This window comes from Bufo bufo, chromosome 6 (genome assembly GCF_905171765.1).
Source record: "Bufo bufo chromosome 6, aBufBuf1.1, whole genome shotgun sequence".
NCBI lineage: Eukaryota > Metazoa > Chordata > Amphibia > Anura > Bufonidae > Bufo > Bufo bufo.
In genome coordinates this window covers 421,880,695-421,901,131 of record NC_053394.1, presented here as the reverse complement: position 1 = coordinate 421,901,131, position 20,437 = coordinate 421,880,695, and the positions used below count along the sequence as shown (strand labels likewise).

Here is a 20,437-nt window from a genome sequence, read left to right as displayed (position 1 = left end):
AAAATTCAAAGGAAAGCTCCAGAATTGGTATTCTCTTTATATCCCAGTCTGACTGCAGCCTTGGGGTACTTGGTTCATTCAGTAACCGCTATCCTGCTGTCTACCCCACCTAACCGGTCACCAGCACATATCCATGCTTTCTCCATGATTGTCACACACAGGCTGCACAGCTCCGACTCAGGGATTATACCATTTACTAGGTTACCTGAGCCAAGACAGTGATGGGACGCCAACATCATGATGTTCTCTGTCACATTAGTAGCCGGAGTGTATCCAACAGCGAAGACATGGCTGACGTCCAACTCATTAAGAATATCGTTCGGTGTTGCTTCATAATGTTTGTTCGGCATAACCAAGACAAGCAGCAGCCATATCAGAGACCAGATGATGGGGTAGAGGATTTCCTGCATTCAGAGAGGAAGAAATGAGATCAAAATACACAGACAAATCATATACGATAACAAAGAGCGCAGCTCTGGAGTATAATACAGAATGTAACTCAGGATCAGTACAGGATAAGTAATGTAATGTATGTACACTGTGACTGCACCAGCAGAATAGTGAGTGCAGCTCTGGAGTATAATACAGGATGTAACTCAGGATCAGTACAGGATAAGTAATGTATGTACACAGTGACTACACCAGCAGAATAGTGAGTGCAGCTCTGGCGTATAATACAGGACGTAACTCAGGATCAGTACAGGATAAGTAATGTAATGTATGTACACAGTGACTGCACCAGCAGAATCGGGAGTGCAGCTCTGCAGTATAATACATGATGTAACTCAGGATCAGTACAGGATAAGTAATGTAATGTATATACACAGTGACTCCACCAGCAGAATAGTGAGTGCAGCTCTGGAGTATAATACAGGATGTAACTCAGAATCAGTACAGGATAAGTAATGTAATGTATGTACACAGTGACTCCACCAGCAGAATAGTGAGTGCAGCTCTGGAGTATAATACAGGATGTAACTCAGGATCAGTACAGGATAAGTAATGTAATGTATATACACAGTGACTCCACCAGCAGAACAGTGAGTGCAGCTCTGGAGTATAATACAGGATGTAACTCAGGATCAGTACAGGATAAGTAATGTAATGTATGTACACAGTGACTGCACCAGCAGAATAGTGAGTGCAGCTCTAGAGTAAAATTGTCACGGCGGACAGGATACAATATACACAGAATATCAACAAACAAGTGTCTAGGCAAGAAGCTGGGGATAAAGGTCACCTCCTGACAAATCCCTACCAGCTCTCCCTAGACTTCTATGCCCACGTTCAGACCCTGAAGGCGGGAATAAAAGTGTCCTCGTGCCTAGGCTGAAGATTCCCTAAAATCCCTAAGATGGTGAAAGGGGGAAAGAGGCAGCCTGCTCCCTCAGACCTGGAGGGGGCAGGCGTCTCTCTAACAGCCTAGACAGACAACCACAAGAAAAACAAAACCAACTTATCTTTTACTGAGCAGGAACAGCAAATCCTTCCTTCCTCTGAGCCAGACAGAAGCTATAACCCGCACAGGACACTGGGAGTGGGCGTAATTTAAACTCAAACCAACGACCCCACCCAGTGCACCTGAAGAGAGGCGGATATAGCTCAACTCCAAAACAAAAACAAAAGGCTACACACGTGCTGCTAACCTGGCAGACCTCCGCACATAGCCTGAGCAGGGCATGACAATAATACAGGCTGTAACTCAGGATCAGTACAGGATAAGTAATGTAATGTATGTACACAGTGACGCCACCAGCAGAATAGTGAGTGCAGCTCCGGAGTATAATACAGGATGTAACTCAGGATCAGTACAGGATAAGTAATGTAATGTATGTACACAGTGACTGCACCAGCAGAATAGTGAGTGCAGCTCCGGAGTATAATACAGGATATAACTCAGGATCAGTACAGGATAAGTAATGTATGTACATAGTGACTGCACCAGCAGAATAGTGAGTGCAGCTCCGGAGTATAATACAGGATGTAACTCAGGATCAGTACAGGATAAGTGATGTAATGTATGTACACAGTGACTCCACCAGCAGAATAGTGAGTGCAGCTCCGGAGTATAATACAGGATGTAACTCAGGATCAGTACAGGATAAGTAATGTAATGTATGTACATAGTGACTCCACCAGCAGAATAGTGAGTGCAGCTCCTGAGTATAATACAGGACGTAACTCAGGATCAGTACAGTAGTGTGGCTCTGGATAAGTAATGTAATGTATTAATATATTTACTCAACTTCTATATACTGTAATTGATATCAACATGAAAAGGCAGCAAGCGGTGCTTCCTTCTTTACCAATTCAATCCACTTTTCTTTGATTAAATATGTGAAATCTTTGGGTTTCTGCCTGAACATGAGGTATGGGAAGCAAGAGCAAGTGACTGGCAATAACACTGTAATGCTTCTATCTGGAGAAGTGCCAGCGCCAATGCTCGCCTGCAACATCCCAAAGGCACAGCCCTATGTGTGAGGCAATTACTGTGACAGAGGCTGCTACAATTAGCAAGGTATAAAATACCGCCATATGGAGGAAGACGCTCTCCAAGCAACGTGCAAATAAGAGGAAAGCAGAACATTCATCGGTTTGTGGAGAATCTCGGCTGGTAAAGCCAGGTTGACACAAGGACACCGTAAGACTACTGCACCCCTAGATCCCCTTATGTATTGGGGGGTGGCTACATATGCATGTCCCAGTATAGGTATGTAGGTAATAGGTACATATGACACGATTTGTATCCTCTACAATAAAGAAGCGGGATATTTCACCATCATCCTGTGCCCTCCGCCCATTCGTCTTGTGTCCTGTCTTGGCACTGCCCGGGCACACTGTCTCTACATTACTGATGTCAACAGAAAACCTCAACCTGCCCCCAGCTGGTGTAACCTGAACTAGTGTATGAGGGGGGCCCCTGATACTAGGCTTAGAGGTGTCGGGCGGACGTGTAAAGCTAAAAATATCCACTGAGCAAATGGACAATCCAGCTGAAGGGCCGTCACTGGAGTGAGGCGCTCACCAAACAGTCTCCAAAATGCTTTCTGCAATACAGTTGAGGTGAGATCGGGGTTTGGTGAAAGATTGGGGGTCATCCTAGTCATCTGGATTAGGACCCATTTATTTGGGCAGATAATCTGAAATGCACAGGACATCAGATAAGTGTCTGCCAGAAACCTTTGGTGCTGCTTATCCCACAGATTGAGGAGTCTGGGGGCAGTCATTCCATCTCCAAAGACATTTGCTGAAATCGTCCTGCTGCCACACATTTTGTGGTAGAAGATTGATTTTGATGAGATCTATGGAGACGGAATGGTTCTTCTGACCAACACTGGTCCTTCTTACAAACAAACAATGGCCCTCCTGACAAACAATGATCCTTCCTTCAAACAATGCTCCTTCTAACAGACAGGTCCATCTGACAAACAATGGTCTTTAGGACAAACAATGGTCCTTCTGACAAACAATGGTTCTTCTGACAAACAATGCTCCTTCTGACAAACAATGCTCCTTCTGACAAACAGTGGCCCTCCTAACAAACAATGATCCTTCCTTCAAACAATGCTCCTTCTAACAGACAGGTCCATCTGACAAACAATGGTCCTTCTGACAAACAATGGTCCTTCTGACAAACAACGTTTCTTCTGACAAACAATGGTCCTTCTGACAAACAATGCTCCTTCTGACAATTAATGCTCCTTCTGAAAGACACGATGGTTCTTTTGACAAACAACGGTCAATATGACAAACAATGGTCCTTCTGACAAACACTGCTCATTCTGAAAAGCAGGTCCTCCTGTCAAACAATGAACCTTGCATCAAACATGTCCAGCTAACAAAAAATGGCCCTTCTGACAAACAATGGTCAATCTGACCAACAATGGTCCTTATGACGAACAGAAGTCCTTCTGGCAAACAATGGTCAATCTAACCAACAATGGTCCTTATGACAAACAGAAGTCCTTCTGACAAACAGTGGCCCTCCTGACAAACAATTATCCTTCCTTCAAATAATGCTCCTTCTAACAGACAAGTCCATCTGACAAACAATGGTCTTTAGGACAAACAATGGTTCTTCTGACAAATAATGCTCCTTCTGACAATTAATGCTCCTTCTGAAAGACAGGTCCTTCTGACAAACAATGGTCCTTCTGACAAACAAATGGTTCTTTTGACAAATAACGGTCAATATGACAAACAATGGTCCTTCTGACAAACACTGCTCCTTCTGAAAAGCAGGTCCTCCTGTCAAACAATGGTCCTTGCAACCAACATGTCCTTCTAACAAAGAATGGTCCTTCTGACAAACAATGGTCAATCTGACCAACAATGGTCCTTCTGACGAACAGAAGTCCTTCTGACAAACAATGGTCCTTCTAACAAACAGGTTCTTCTGACAAACAATGGTCCTTCTAACAAACAGGTTCTTCTGACAAACAATGGTCCTTCTGACAAACAATGATCCTTCTAACAAAGAATGGTCCTTCTGACAATCAACAGTCTTTTCGAAAAACAGGTTCTAGCAAACAATGGTTTTTCCGACAAAAAGAGGTCCTTCTGACAAACAATGGTCGTTCTGACAGAGGTCCTTCTGACAAACAGATCCTTCTGACAAACAATGGTTCTTCCAACAACCATCTCTTGCCTAAGACATCGTCAGGCCTGTAAGATACGCGAGTATGTTCCTTCATGCTATTATTAATACACAGCATTTTCCATCCATGGCATTCTGCCCACATTCCCCAGTGTTTCCCAGAGAACAAGAAACAAATGTAGAGCTGAGCTGCAGAAGAAATCTCCCAGACATACCTGCAACGTGTCCTTCTTTGTCCTACATTTCACAAGGTAATTTTTGTACAGGAGCGTTCTCGTCTGTGCCCACACACCGACGTCTTTTATATCTGAGGACATCTTAGAAAACCTGCAAAGGATACAAGTACAAATAAGTCTATCCAGTTCCATCTGAACGTCAAAGAAACAAAATAAGGTTTACTCAAAAATACCTTTAAATTTCCCCTCCCCTGCTTTTATGACGTCACACATTGATGGACTGCTGTTGAGGAAGGCCTCTCTGCTGTGATAGTCCCAAGTGGAGGACTGCCCTCTATGACAGTCATATGTCCAGGTTAGGTCCTGGAGATCTTCCAGTCCCCTTGTTGCAATATACTGTTGTATTGTTATTATATTATTTTACATCACAGTGTAGTATGATCATTGTATTATGCTATAGATTACATCGTAGCATATTATGTCGTATTCAGTTATTCTGTGCTGCATTTTAGGGCTGTGTTCACATTTGCTTTTTTGTTTCCAAAACTTGTCCATGGCCAGATGGAGGCCAAAAGTGATGCAAAAAAAACATGTAAAATAGCAAAGTAGACTGCGCTATTCCATACATTTGTAACCAGTAAAAGAAAGTATGTGCACAGAGTGTCTTGGGCCCACCCTCGTTGCACTTAACTTCTCATTTGCATATGGATCAAAAGTACTTTTTCTCCAGAATGATGCAACGGATCACTAAGTGAAAGGCATCATTACATTCAGCTGAGCTACAACTACAAGGCATAGTGAATCTCCTGCTGACAGTTTCCTTTTAAAGAAGTTTTTCTGAGAGTAGAATATTGATGACCTATCTTCAGGTCATCAATATCTGATCGGTGACAACCTCACCAGTCTTCTCTTTGAAGAGGCTGAAGAGCGCTGCGGCCTCCTCACTGCACACCAAGAACAGCGCCATACATTGTATAGTGGCTGTGCTTGGTATTGCAGCCCAGGCCCATTTACTTGTACCTGTGACTGATCCATATGAGATTATGGGCCTAGGTAGAGGATGCATGCAGGGCTCACTGGAGTGCCTCCGCCTCATCAAACCGTTGATCGGCGGTTGTGCCAGGAGTTGGACCCCCACTCATCAGATATTTAGGGTACATCAGCAATATTCTACTCCTGAAAAACTCCTTTACATTATATCTTAAACTGTGGCATTTGATTTGTTTGCATGACGCAATGTATTATATCGTAATGCTGTATATTGTATTATTTCATTTCTTTTTGTATGTTATTGCCTTCTATTACATTGTTATGTTTTATCTATATGTGTACTGTATCTCATAGTATATTGTGTAGTATAATCTTATTGCATTTTGTCTTTTATTATATTGGGTTTTGCAATCTCTCTATATATACTGTATATGCCGTATCTCATAGTATACTACGTCATATCATTTTATTGCATTTTGTATTTTATTATATGACGTAATGTACTAAAAATAATTACATTTTGTATTTCATGACATTGTGTTGTGTAATATCTCTTGCTCTCTATATACCGTATCTCACAGTATACTCTGATGTATAATTTTATAACATTTTGTATTTTATTCTTTTGTATTACATTTTGTATTTTTTTTATATATAGCTCTGCACAATCTATATACGTACCATATCTCATAGTATACGATGAGGCATGATTTTATTACATTTATAATTTTTTTTATACAGCACCATCCAATCTATAGATGTGCCGTATCTCGTGGTATTCCATGTGGTTTAATTTTATTACATTTTGTATTTTATTCTTTTGGATTACATTTTGTATTTTATTATATTCTCTTACATTTCTATTCTCACACCGCGAGTTGTAAAGTTGTAATAACAAATCAGGATCCCTCCGCTTAGTAGTCATACATATAAATAACAGCTGCTGATGTTTTCTTGGGTACAGTCGGGGGGTCTAGTGCTGTCCAATTTTGGTGCTTCTGGCAGCGCGATTTCCTGGCAGCGGAGCAGGCTGTTTGTCTCAGTATCATCATATTTATACACGGCTCCTTCTATCCCCGCAGAAAACAAGACTACAGACTGACTGTCACTGCCAAGAGGTAGCTTAGGCTACTTTCACACTAGCGTTTTTGCTGGATCCGGCAGGGTTCAGCAAAAACGCTTCCGTTACTGATAATACAACCGTCTGCGTCTGTTATGAACGGATCCGGTTGTATTATCTTTAACATACCCAAGAAGGATCCGTCATGAACTCCATTGAAAGTCAATGGGGGACGGATCCGTTTTCTATTGTGTCAGAGAAAACGGATCCGTCCCCATTGACTTGCATTGTGGGTCCATCCCAGGACGGAAAGCAAACTGCAACGGTATGAGAACGGAACGGAATGCATTTTGGAGTATTCCATTCTGTTCAATTACGTTTTGTCCCCATTGACAATGAATGGGGACAAAATGGAAGCGTTTTTGTAAATCAGCACCACACACGTGGCCTAATTCTACCCCTGGTTATTGAGGTCACAGAGGAGGATGGGCTGCCACCAAAAGTCGAAACAGGGACCTACCTATGCAGACCACATGCCAGGAAGGCAGGAAATTCTTTCCAGGTTAGGTGAATCTCCAATCCCCCAATACACATGCATGCTCGGCTAAGCCAACCTCAGAAAAATCGAGTTGAGTGCCAGTTGGGAAGTCGTACTGATTACCGTGCCACGAACACTGTCCTGAGGAAGGGCAGTCCCCATTTTGAACATCTCGTAACAAATTTTGGTTAAACTTTTTGGGCTTATTATTTGGCTTTGGAACCAAAAACAGCACCTTGTTCGTACTGATCTTTGGGAACGATTTCCCTTCCACCCCCCAACCAGAAGGAAGCAATTCCAGAATGTGGTTTTCCGATTCTAGCTGTATTTGAGTTGAACTTCATAAAGAGCTGGCTTTGAAGGTAGGGGGAGGATTTTTGATGAAGGGTGTAGAGCATCCGTGTTCCATTGTACATAGGGCAGCGCTTACTACCGCTTCCCACATGGAGGAGGCAGGAAGACCCTGAGGAGGAGGATACTATGAAGCTTCCACTTCCTGTGGGAGGATGCTTATCATGGTCCAGGTACTGTAATGGAAGGTGACCAGAAAAAATAATAGTTTCTTTTGATAGGGCTGTTTATGACACCTTAAAGGGCACCGAAAAGCAGGATCAATCCTATTAAATCGGTCATATTTACTGGTGGGGGTGATTCTGCTGATTAAAATGCTACCTGTCTTGTGAAAATCTGTTGTGGCGTTCCCTAGAAAAAAGACTTCTATTCTTGATGTGAATGATGACTTCAGTGCACCGAGGGGAGTGGCCAGCACTGGGACGTTCAGGTGCACCGATCAGCTGGGCCCCACCCCTCAGTGTACTGAAGACCTCATTTGCATCAGGAATAAAAGTCTTTTTTCTCTGGAACGCTGCAACCGATCTTCTCAAGGCAGGTATCAGTAGGATCAATTGTATCAGGCAGTATGTCTGGTTTAATAGGAGAGGTGCTCTTTAAAGCTTACATACTGTTTGATTTGCAACCACATACACTCAGGGCCGGCGCCACCCATAAGCAAAGTACGCCACCGCGTAGAGCGCACTCTTGCTGGGGGCGCCGGCGCCGCTCTGGCCAGGCTTAGCATTAGGACCTTTTTATCCAGCCCGCAGCGCTGCCTCCTAGCTAATTTATTCACTTCACTTGCCGCTGAGGTAAATGCAGAGAAGCGGCGTAATCTCGCACAAGCGCACTAGATACAGTAGCCTGCGCCCGGGCCGTGCGGACTACTGGCAAAAGCATCGTCGAGCGAAGTGCGCATGCGCCGTTTTCCAGCACATCTCGGTCTGCCAGTAGTCCGCACGGCCCGGGCGCAGACTACTGTATCCAGTGCGCCTGTGCGAGATTACGGCGCTTCTCTGCATTTACCTCAGCGACAAGTGAAGTGAATAAATTAGCTAGGAGGCGGTGCTGGGCGGGGAGGGGATCTGTGGATGACACTTATGGGGATCTGTGTATGTGACACTTGTGCGGATCTGTGGGTGACACTAAGGCCTCTTTCACACTTGCGTTGTCCGGATCCGGCATGTACTCCACTTGCCGGAATTACACTCCGGATCCGGAAAAACGCAAGTGTACTGAAAGCATTTGAAGACGGAACCGTCTTCAAAATGCTTTCAGTGTTACTATGGCAGCCAGGACGCTATTAAAGTCCTGGTTGCCATAGTAGGAGCGGGGAGCGGGGGAGCGGTATACTTACAGTCCGTGCGGCTCCCGGGGTGCTCCAGAATGACGTCAGAGCGCCCCATGCGCATGAATGACGTGTCCAATGCGATCACATGATCCATGCGCTTGGGGCGCCCTGACGTCACTCTGGAGCGCCCGGGGAGCCGCACGGACGGTAAGTACACTGCTCCCCCGCTCCCCGCTACACTTACCATGGCTGTCAGGACTTTAGCGTCCCGGCAGCCATGGTAACCACTCTGAAAAAGCTAAATGTCGGCTCCGGCAATGCGCCGAAACGACGTTTAGCTTAGGCCGGATCCGGATCAATGCCTTCCAATGGGCATTAATTCCGGATCCGGCCTTGCGGCAAGTGTTCCGGATTTTTGGCCGGAGCAAAAAGCGCAGCATGCTGCGGTATTTTCTCCGGCCAACAAACGTTCCGTTCCGGAACTGAAGACATCCTGATGCATCCTGAACGGATTTCTCTCCATTCAGAATGCATTAGGATAATCCTGATCAGGATTCTTCCGGCATAGAGCCCCGACGACGGAACTCTATGCCGGAAGACAAGAACGCAAGTGTGAAAGAGCCCTTAGGGGGATAAATGGATGACACTTAGGGGGATCTGTGGATGACACTTATGGGGATCTGTGGATGTGACACTTGTGGGGATCTGTGGATGTGACACTTGTGGAGATCTGTGGCTGACACTTGTGGGGATCTGTGGATGTGACACTTATGGGGATCTGTGGATGTGACACTTATGGGGATCTGTGGATGTGACACTTGTGGGATCTGTGGATGTGACACTTGTGGGATCTGTGGATGTGACACTTGTGGGATCTGTGGATGTGACACTTATGGGGATCTGTGGATGTGACACTTATGGGGATCTGTGGATGTGACACTTGTGGAGATCTGTGGGTGACACTTGTGGGATCTGTGGGTGACATGGTATGTAGCTGGAGGTAGAAAACGTGGCCTTACCACAATGAAGGCTACAGTCTGTATAAATAGGTGGGCGACAAAAAAGGGGCGGGTCAAAGGGCGTGGTCAATAGGCGGAGTTGAGGGGGGGGGCGGCAAAATTAGCTTTTGCCTAGGGTGGCAAAAATCCTTGCACCAGTCCTGCATACACTTATCTTACACCAACACAAATGGGCACTCTGTATGCTGCTGTCGGATGCCACCACAAGGGTCAGTCTATATAAAGGTGCATTCACATCACCATTTTATTTTCGGTTTTTCTGATTTGTTAGAACAGTTAATTTGAGCATCAGTCATGCTTGGTTACCATCAGTTTGCACTAAAAATAATCTGATTTTTTTTGAGCACCAGTTTTTGTTTTTTTCTCCTATTCTTCTGACTGATGAAAAGAACGGAAAACAAAACAGTGACGTGAACCTAAAGGTCTATTTAAACGTCCGCAAAATGGGTCCAGATCTGTTCCGCAACGTTCATTTAATTTTCAATAGAGCCGCAAAAGATGCAGACAGCACACAATGTGCTGTCCGCATCCGCACTTCCGTTCCGCAAAAAATAGAACATGTCCTATTCTTGTCCGCAGACACGGACAAGAAAAGGCATTTCTATTTAAAGTGCCGGCCATGTGCAAAAAGCGGAACGCACATGGCCGGTGTCCGTGTTTTGCGGATCCGCAATTTGCGGACCGCAAAACACTTGCGGACGTGTGAATGGACCCTGGGCTGTCTAATGCACCACAAGGAGCAGTCTACATAAGGCTGTCTGATGCCACCACAAGGGGACAGCCAGTATAACGCTGTCTGATAGCACCACAGGGGGACAGTCAGTATAAGGCTGTCTGATGCCACCACAAGGGGACAGTCTGTATAAGGCTGTCTGATGCCACCACAAGGGGACAGTCTGTATAAGGCTGTCTGATGCCACCACAGGGGGACAGTCTGTATAAGGCTGTCTGATGCCACCACAAGGGGACAGTCTGTATAAGGCTGTCTGATGCCACCACAAGGGGACAGTCTGTATAAGGCTGTCTGATGCCACCACAAGGGGACAGTCTGTATAAGGCTGTCTGATGCCACCACAAGGGGACAGTCTGTATAAGGCTCACACAACCAACAAAAAATATATGGATCCACTATATATCAAACAATAAGATAACCACAAATTGTAATCAATAATAAAATAATTTATCAACAAATTTTGTCACGGTCGTATTGTTTGACCATGACGCGGTTGCCCTGCAGACTGGTTGCCGGGGGCAACGAGTAGTTTTTGGTTTGCACGTGCACTTCCCCTTAGGTGATTCTTCCTGCTGTTTGGTGAGTTTTGGGGTTCCTCTAGCCTTGGTGTATGCTGGTGGTTCTCTGTTCCTGGCTTTTTCCATCTGTCCAGTGAGGGCCACCCTTGTGGTCATCAATGTTATCCCGGTGTCTCCTTCCCTTCCTGTCCCTATTTGTATGGAGTGGGTTATGTTCAGGGTGTTGGTATGTCTAGTTTGGTGTTACATGTCTGGTGGTGTTTAGTGTCATGTTTACTAGACATTCCCCTGTCTCATGTTTATTGCAGCTATGGGTGTCCTGGGTCCCTGTGTGGTTTGTGGTGTGTGCAGTGTCCTTTTATGTTGGTGTGGACACCAGCACTTGTGCACGGGTTCCAGTCAGTGTGTCTGTGGCAGGTAAGTGTGTTATGGGTTTCGCTTACCTGCCATCTCCATATGCTGTATGTGTTCCCCTCTCCTTGCAGCCTGGCCTCAGATAGAGACTCCTGTTCCTCCATTACTGGGATGAACAGGTCGTCTCTTCCCTGCTCCTAAGTGAGGGATTACCAGGGCGACTTAGTGTTTCTAGGAATCCTGAGTATGAGTCGTCCTACCATCGGGGTCCGCTCATACAGTGAGGAGTCAGGGAGAGTATTAGGGATGTTGTAGGAGGTGACCTGCTCCCTCATTACTCCTTTTTGGCCAGGCTGATCCCCTTTACCCTTTGACACCGCAGGGTGGGGGGTTTCCCTCACTCCCCATCGTGACAAATTTATTGTTCACATGATTTACATAGCACAATACATAAAAACATGATTAAAAATAAATATGACTGGTAGTGCATGGTTTATGGGCATATAATAAAGTGCAAGTGCAACAATTGGCCAACATAAAGTGCATTACATGTATAATGGTCAATTTTGATAAGACTATGAGCAAAAGTTAAGTCTGATCTCAAATAGAATGATACAAATAGAAAGTAACCTGTAACTATACAGTTAATATATGGGACCAGAACACAAAAAAACAATATTGTAAATATAGACACAATTGTATACTGACCAATATAAAGCCCACAAAGACAACAGCACCACCAGTCCACTCCCCGACGCGCGTTTCGTGGTCTGCTTCCTGAAGGGGTAGAAAGTCTGTATAAGGCTGTCTGATGCCACCACAAGGGGACAGTCAGAATAAGGCTGTCTGATGCCACCACAAGGGGACAGTCAGAATAAGTCTGTCTGATGCCACCACAAAGGGGACAGTCAGTATAAGGCTGTCTGATGCCACCAGAAAGGGACAATCAGTATAAGGCTGTCTGATGCCACCACAAGGGGACAGTCAGTATAAGGCTGTCTGATGCCACCACAAGGGGACAGTCAGTATAAGGCTGTCTGATGCCACCACAAGGGGACAGTCTGTATAAGGCTGTCTGATGCCACCACAAGGGGACAGTCAGTATAAGGCTGTCTGATGCCACCACAAGGGGACAGTCAGTATAAGGCTGTCTGATGCCACCACAAGGGGACAGTCAGTATAAGTCTGTCTGATGCCACCACAAGGGGACAATCAGTATAAGGCTGTCTGATGCCACCACAAGGGGACAGTCGGTATAAGGCTGTCTGATGCCACCACAAGGGGACAGTCAGTATAAGGCTGTCTGATGCCACCACAAAGGGACAGTCAGTATAAGGCTGTCTGATGCCACCACAAAGGGGCAGTCTGTATAAGGATGTGCCATAAATGTCTGACAGGTGCGGGTCCCTGTGGTAAACTAAACGCATGGTGCTTGCGCAGCTTTTTTCATTCATTGCTAGGAGACTAGTCCCATAGAAGTGAATAGAGAGAACACTGCGCATGCGCACTGCGCTCTCCATTTACAACAGGGACCCTGTTCTTGAGATAGGAGCGGATCTCAGGGGTGGGACCTGCACCTATCAGACATTTATGGTATATCCTATCACTATGCCATATATGTCCCAGATGGAAATACCCCTTTAAATTTTTATTTGTCAATGTAGAAGAATAAGGCATATGGGGATGTGCACGGTGCCACGTCTCACCATTAGCAGCCAGACCCAACGATGATGGATCCCATCACTTAAGGGTACTGTAATCCAGTTGATCGCCTCTCGGCTGCAGTGCAACATATGGCCGCATTAAGTGCAATAGAAAATGCCCAATTTTCGCGCTCACGACGCTCACATCCCAACGTGTTATACGCAGTACACGCATCCACACACAGATAGCAAATGGCTTAATGAATAGTCAGAAGGAGCCGAGATCTTGTCTGTGCACATTAGGGAGCTATAACATTGCCGCCAGAATCCAGGAGCGCAGCCAGACTCCTCGCTTTATTTCCTGCTCAGCAATCTTGTCACAGGTCCAGCGAGCGCGCCGATTAAATATGTATGCGGTGATCTAAGCGAGGCTGCGGACCCAGTGTCCTCGTGTACAGATGCTGCCTAAACTGATCTGATGATGAGCTGAAGGATTTACCCTGCATCTCTAAACATGATCTTCTGGTTTCACAGCGCATGCACAGTAAAGCGAGATGTGCTCCATCAGTGCAATGTGCATGAAGAGTCCCGGACTCATCTCTGGTAATTTAAGTCTTCAACAATATTATAGGCAGGTTTGGCAGACTATCCTCCAGGTGCATGTGCACATGCAGGTGGTTTAATGGCTCCAAACCTACTGACAGTTTCCCTTTATGGAAACTGCTTTCTTATGGTTTTCTTCCTGCCTCTCTGACCTTCTACCATCTACTTATTTTCTTCTCCTCAGGGTTCAGTCCTCGGTCCTCTCCCTTTTCTCTCTACGCAGCCCCTATCATTAGACCTGGCTTTCGGTACATCTTTACAATGACGACCCCAAATTATATACTTCATGACATCCTCACTGCGTGCCAGTCACTGCTCCGATGCCTCCAACCTGTGCCAGTCACTGCTCCAATGTCTCCAACCTGTGCCAGTCACTGCTCCAATGCCTCCAACCTGTGCCAGACACTGCTCCGCTGCCTCCAACCTGTGCCAGACACTGCTCCAAAGTCTCCAACCTGTGCCAGACACTGCTACGATGTCTCCAACCTGTGCCAGTCACTGTTCCGATGCCTCCAACCTGTGCCAGTCACTGCTCCAATGTCTCCACCCTGTGCCAGACACTGCTCCAATGCCTCCAACCTGTGCCAGACACTGCTCCAATGCCTCCAACCTGTGCCAGACACTGCTCCAATGTCTCCAACCTGTGCCAGTCACTGCTCCAATGCCTCCAACCTGTGCCAGACACTGCTCCAATGCCTCCAACCTGTGCCAGACACTGCTCCAATGCCTCCAACCTGTGCCAGTCACTGCTCCAATGCCTCCAACCTGTGCCAGGCACTGCTCCAATGCCTCCAACCTGTGCCAGTCACTACTCCAATGCCTCCAACCTGTGCCAGTCACTACTCCAATGCCTCCAACCTGTGCCAGTCACTGCTCCAATGCCTCCAACCTGTGCCAGACACTGCTCCAATGCCTCCAACCTGTGCCAGACACTGCTCCAATGCCTCCAACCTGTGCCAGTCACTGCTCCAATGCCTCCAACCTGTGCCAGACACTGCTCCAATGCCTCCAACCTGTGCCAGTCACTGCTCCAATGCCTCCAACCTGTGCCAGACACTGCTCCAATGCCTCCAACCTGTGCCAGTCACTGCTCCAATGCCTCCAACCTGTGCCAGTCACTGCTCCAATGCCTCCAACCTGTGACAGTCACTGCTCCAATGCCTCCAACCTGTGCCAGGCACTGCTCCAATGCCTCCAACCTGTGCCAGTCACTGCTCCAATGCCTCCAACCTGTGCCAGTCACTGCTCCAATGCCTCCAACCTGTGCCAGTCACTACTCCAATGCCTCCAACCTGTGCCAGTCACTGCTCCAATGCCTCCAACCTGTGCCAGACACTGCTCCAATGCCTCCAACCTGTGCCAGTCACTGCTCCAATGCCTCCAACCTGTGCCAGTCACTGCTCCAATGCCTCCAACCTGTGCCAGTCACTACTCCAATGCCTCCAACCTGTGCCAGTCACTGCTCCAATGCCTCCAACCTGTGCCAGTCACTGCTCCAATGCCTCCAACCTGTGCCAGTCACTACTCCAATGCCTCCAACCTGTGCGCCATTTACTGCTCCAATGCCTCCAACCTGTGCCAATGCCTCCAACCAATGCCTCCAACCCATCACTGCACCAACCCTGTGCCAGTCACTACACTGATGTCTCCACCCTATGACAGTCAATGCACCAAAGTCTCCACCCTGTGCCAGTCACTACACCAATATCTACAGCCTGTGCCAGTCACTGCACCGTTACCTCCACCCTGTGCCAATCACTGGACTGTTTGCCCATCCACTACAGATTACTACAAATCTACACTGATGAGCGTGACTAAATTGTAAGAGCTTGTGCCCAACCCTCCTGACACTGATCTTTCCTTTGAATAAATGATAAGTTTATATCTTGGAACAACCCCTTTAAATGGGTATGAACGTCACAGAACAGGATGGTATAACCATAGGACATACCTCCACTTTCTGATTGTGGGAGTCAGAAGGCCAAAACCCCTACAACTCTGAGAATGGGTGGTACGGCTCCTTCAGAGTGTGCCAGAAAATTAGGGAGTCCATTTTTGGGGTCAATATGATTGACTGAAGGAGCCGTTTGGGTGATCTTACTTCTGTACGATCGTTGGTCCCATAATATGGACGCCCCATCACTGCCTCACTGAATAAAGCTGCCCAATCAAAGCTTCATCAATATGGACGCCCTATCACGGCATTACTAAATAAGGATGACCCATCAGGGCCTCACTGAATATGGACACCCAATCAAGGCTTCATCAATATGGACGCCCTATCACGGCATTACTGAATAAGGATGACCCATCAGGGCCTCACTGAATATGGACACCCAATCAAGGCTTCAGTGAATATGGACGCCCCATCACAATCTCATTGAATATGGACGCCCAATCAAAGCTTCACTGAATATAGACACCCCATTATGGCTTCAGTGAATATGGACGTCCTATCTCGGCTCCAATGAATATGGACCCCCCATCACGGCTTCACCGAATATAGACGCCCCATTATGGCTTCAGTGAATATGGACGTCCCATCTCGGCTCCAATGAATATGGACCCCCCATCACGGCTTCACCGAATATAGACGCCCCATTATGGCTTCAGTGAATATGGACGTCCCATCTCGGCTCCAATGAATATGGACCCCCCATCACGGCTTCACTGATTATGGGCGCCCCATCACGGCTTCACCGAATATAGACGCCCCATCTCGGCTCCAATGAATATGGACCCCCCCATCATGGCTTCACTGATTATGGACGTCCCATTACGGCTTCACTGAATATGGACGCCCCATCACAGCTTCAATAAATATGGACCCCCCATCACGGCTTCACTGATTATGGGCGCCCCATCAGGGCTTCACTGAATATAGACGCCCCATCACGGCTTCACCAAATATAGACGCCCCATCACGGCTTCACTGATTATGGACCCCCCACCACGGCTTCACCGAATATAGACGCCCCATTATGGCTTCAGTGAATATGGACGTCCCATCTCGGCTCCAATGAATATGGACGTCCCATCACGGCTTCACCGAATATAGACGCCCCATTATGGCTTCAGTGCATATGGACGTCCCATCTCGGCTCCAATGAATATGGACCCCCCATCACGGCTTCACTGATTATGGGCGCCCCATCACGGCTTCACCGAATATAGACGCCCCATCTCGGCTCCAATGAATATGGACCCCCCCATCATAGCTTCACTGATTATGGACGTCCCATTACGGCTTCACTGAATATGGACGCCCCATCACAGCTTCAATAAATATGGACCCCCATCACGGCTTCACTGATTATGGGCGCCCCATCAGAGCTTCACTGAATATAGACGCCCCATCACGGCTTCACCGATCATAGACGCCCCATCACGGCTTCACTGATTATGGACCCCCCACCACGGCTTCAGTGAATATAGACGCCCTATTATGGCTTCAGTGAATATGGACGTCCCATCTCGGCTCCAATGAATATGGACGTCCCATCACGGCTTCACTGATTATGGGCGCCCCATCACGGCTTCACCGAATATAGATGCCCCATCTCGGCTCCAATGAATATAGACCCCCCCATCATGGCTTCACTGATTATGGACGTCCCATTACGGCTTCACTGAATATGGACGCCCCATCACAGCTTCAATAAATATGGACCCCCCATCACGGCTTCACTGATTATGGGCGCCCCATCAGAGCTTCAGTGAATATAGACGCCCCATCACGGCTTCACCGAATATAGACGCCCCATCACGGCTTCACTGATTATGGACCCCCCCATCACGGCTTCACTGATTATGGACCCCCCCATCAGAGCTTCACTGAATATAGACGCCCCATCACGGCTTCACCGAATATAGACGCCCCATCACGGCTTTACTGATTATGGACCCCCCACCACGGCTTCACCGAATATAGACGCCCTATTATGGCTTCAGTGAATATGGACGTCCCATCTCGGCTCCAATGAATATGGACGTCCCATCACGGCTTCACTGATTATGGGCACCCCATCATGGCTTCACTGAAATGGACATCCCATTACGGCTTCACTGATTATGGACGTCCCATCACAGCTTCACTGAATATGGACCATATCGGCTTCAATGAATATGAATGCCCCATCAGGGCTTCACTGAAAAATAGTTTTCCCATGAACTAAGCTTCTGATTAACAAAAGACGGAGATTCTGCCATTTTTGACAGCAACAATTTTGAAGCGTGCAGCACTATTTATGTCACCCTCGGCCCCATACAAGTCTATGGGGTCCGTTGGTCTCTGTTCTATCATTGGCTTTGGTTACAATGATGTCAGTGTGAACAGAGCCAGAGAGTAAACAGTTACAGACATTAGGCGAGCAATGGGCTAAAGAGGCCTCTGATAAGTGGAGAAAGAAGCGCTTTTCTTTCCCATATTCTACAAACCTTCTTATCTTGGCCCTAAGGATTTCCAGGGAAAAAACTCACAAAATAAAGGCATTCACTGCCAGACATCAGATATCTCCATCGCCATCCACATGGACACATATACTGAAAGTAAGTGCCCCCTCTCCCCAGGTCCTCATGGTCGACACCTCAGTTGGGTGCATAACGATCAATTATATTGCATCATGTACGTTCTGCAGCCTTCTGCTACAGTTTGCATTTCATGATCTCTGCTTGCTGTCAGTACATATTTGCTACATTCAGAAGCAGATTGCCCTGAAATGCGGATGTGTTTTGCGGACCGTGTGAATGTAGAAGCTTGTCACCCACTTCACATCAGAGTCATGTGGACGCCATGCGGCGGTGGCCAAACTCTTGAGAGCGCCCCCCCTCCCCCATTGGCCGTTACCAGAAGATTTGTCTCGGATTCTGTGGAATCCGTAGTGGAAATCAGCGCAGCAATCGCGCAGTGGGAAATATGCTGAATATCTGCCATGTGTGAACATACCCTTAGACCGGGGTCCATATTTCGGATGTGTGACCCGGCCTGACCTCGCCCGAACTCACGTCATCAAAGATCCTTATCATGTTGTGAGTTCCGATTGGCGTAATCACGGCCTCGTGGAGACCCTGGCCACAAAGTGATTTGCCAGTTGCAGACATACGCCATCGGTGTTTAGCTACAGGGATGCCCGCTGCCTCGTTCCTGGCATAGAGGTGGTTGATCTTAAAGGGGTTAACCAAGACCTATAATGCCCAGGCCCCTCACAGAGGTTGTACGCTCCCCGGCACCCGCGTCACTTCTGATGCCGCCGCTGCATCTCCCCGTCGCATGTATAAAAACATCTAGCATCGGAGGTGGCAGCCAATAGCAGGCCACGACAGGAACGAGCTCGTTCCCATCACGGGCTCCTATTGGCTGGTGCCCCCCGGGTCGCCAGATGTTTTCATCCATGCGACGTGGAGATGCAGCGGCGGCCGCGCCGGCATCAGAAGTGACGCGGGTGACGGGGAGCGAGGTACGTACAACCTCTGTGAGGGGCCTGGGCATTATAGGTCTTGGATAACCCCTTTAAAAGGTTTTTAAGGACACCCCCACCCCAAAAAAGAATCCTTACTTACCCTCTCAGCCCCTGCCATTCCCACACTACCAGGTCAGTGGATCTGGCGCTACACCAATGACGTACCACTATGACCACGGGGTTCTGGAAATACACACTCCCCAATAAGTGCTGTAGCGGCACAACCCCAACTAGTAACGCAGCGTTTACAGGGGGGATAACAGAGGGAATTCGAGGGATGCTCCAGAATTGTTATTTCACAGGGAAGACCAGCATTTCCTAAGGATTAGGAGTCAGGTGAGGTCACCGCTCCCCTATAAAATGAACAGCACACGTGGGAGCAGGTGGGTAAAGGGCGCCCCATACGCGTTTCCGTATTTCGCATTCACTTGGCTGCATCGTGCTTGTCTATAGAGTGTCATGGCTGCTGCGGCTACACGGACAACACATTGCACCCAAAAGAAGAGAGCCTATATAATGCAGCGCTGCAAGAAATGCCAGATTTTCCTGCGCTTGGCATAGGCGGGCGATGCCACACAGCGCGCCGCCATGGGACTGAGGGACTGGAGGCGAATGACACCCTATAGCCATTAGAATAACAGCAGGTGTTATAAGGGCAGCAGCACCCCATACACGGCGACATGCCAGTCCAGGCTGCCATCATACAGTGCAGCAGCACCAACCACCCTGTGCCCGCACCGGGCACACAATAGCCCGGCCGCTACCTCCCCCATACACACACAATGCCCCCTGTACCTGCCGCCTGCGATGCTCCAGAGCAAGGATGCTGCTCCCGCAGGCCGGTTACCCTGGTGACGGCTCCCAGGCCGGCCCGGCTCCCTCCCCGGCACTGAGCACTCACGTACAGCCGCTGCCGAGGCACGGCAACCAGGGGACACACTGACAGAGCCGGGAGGAGGGACCAGCGGCGGCCACCGGCGACACCTGCTGGTCACTGTGGAGTACTGCATGCAGGCCTGGAGACCTACGGTGACTCATCACCACAGACCCTACATAATCCCCCCATGTGCGGAGCATCACCGTATACTGCACCGTATACTGCAGGCTTCACACCGTATACTGC

At 47.7% G+C, this 20,437-nt stretch overlaps 1 protein-coding gene across 3 annotated transcripts in view; it reads right to left on the bottom strand.

Annotated features, from left to right (window-relative positions):
• The window catches only part of ABCA5 (ATP binding cassette subfamily A member 5), a 116,449-nt gene extending 96,233 nt beyond the window's left edge, over nt 1–20,216 (bottom strand). For 2 of the 3 annotated variants that reach the window (XR_005779883.1, XM_040437783.1), the window contains exons 1-3: nt 20,110–20,216; nt 4,813–4,924; nt 206–404 (exon numbers count right to left, since the gene is read on the bottom strand). Coding sequence is in view for 1 of the 3 variants with exons in the window: in XM_040437783.1 (XP_040293717.1) it covers nt 206–404; nt 4,813–4,914 (301 nt within the window). In the remaining 2 variants the exon portion in view is untranslated. Of the gene's footprint in view, nt 1–205; nt 405–4,812; nt 4,925–20,109 lie in introns of those variants that run through there. The other variant, XR_005779884.1, reaches the window with a different exon arrangement.
• Between the last annotated feature and the right edge of the window lie 221 nt (nt 20,217–20,437).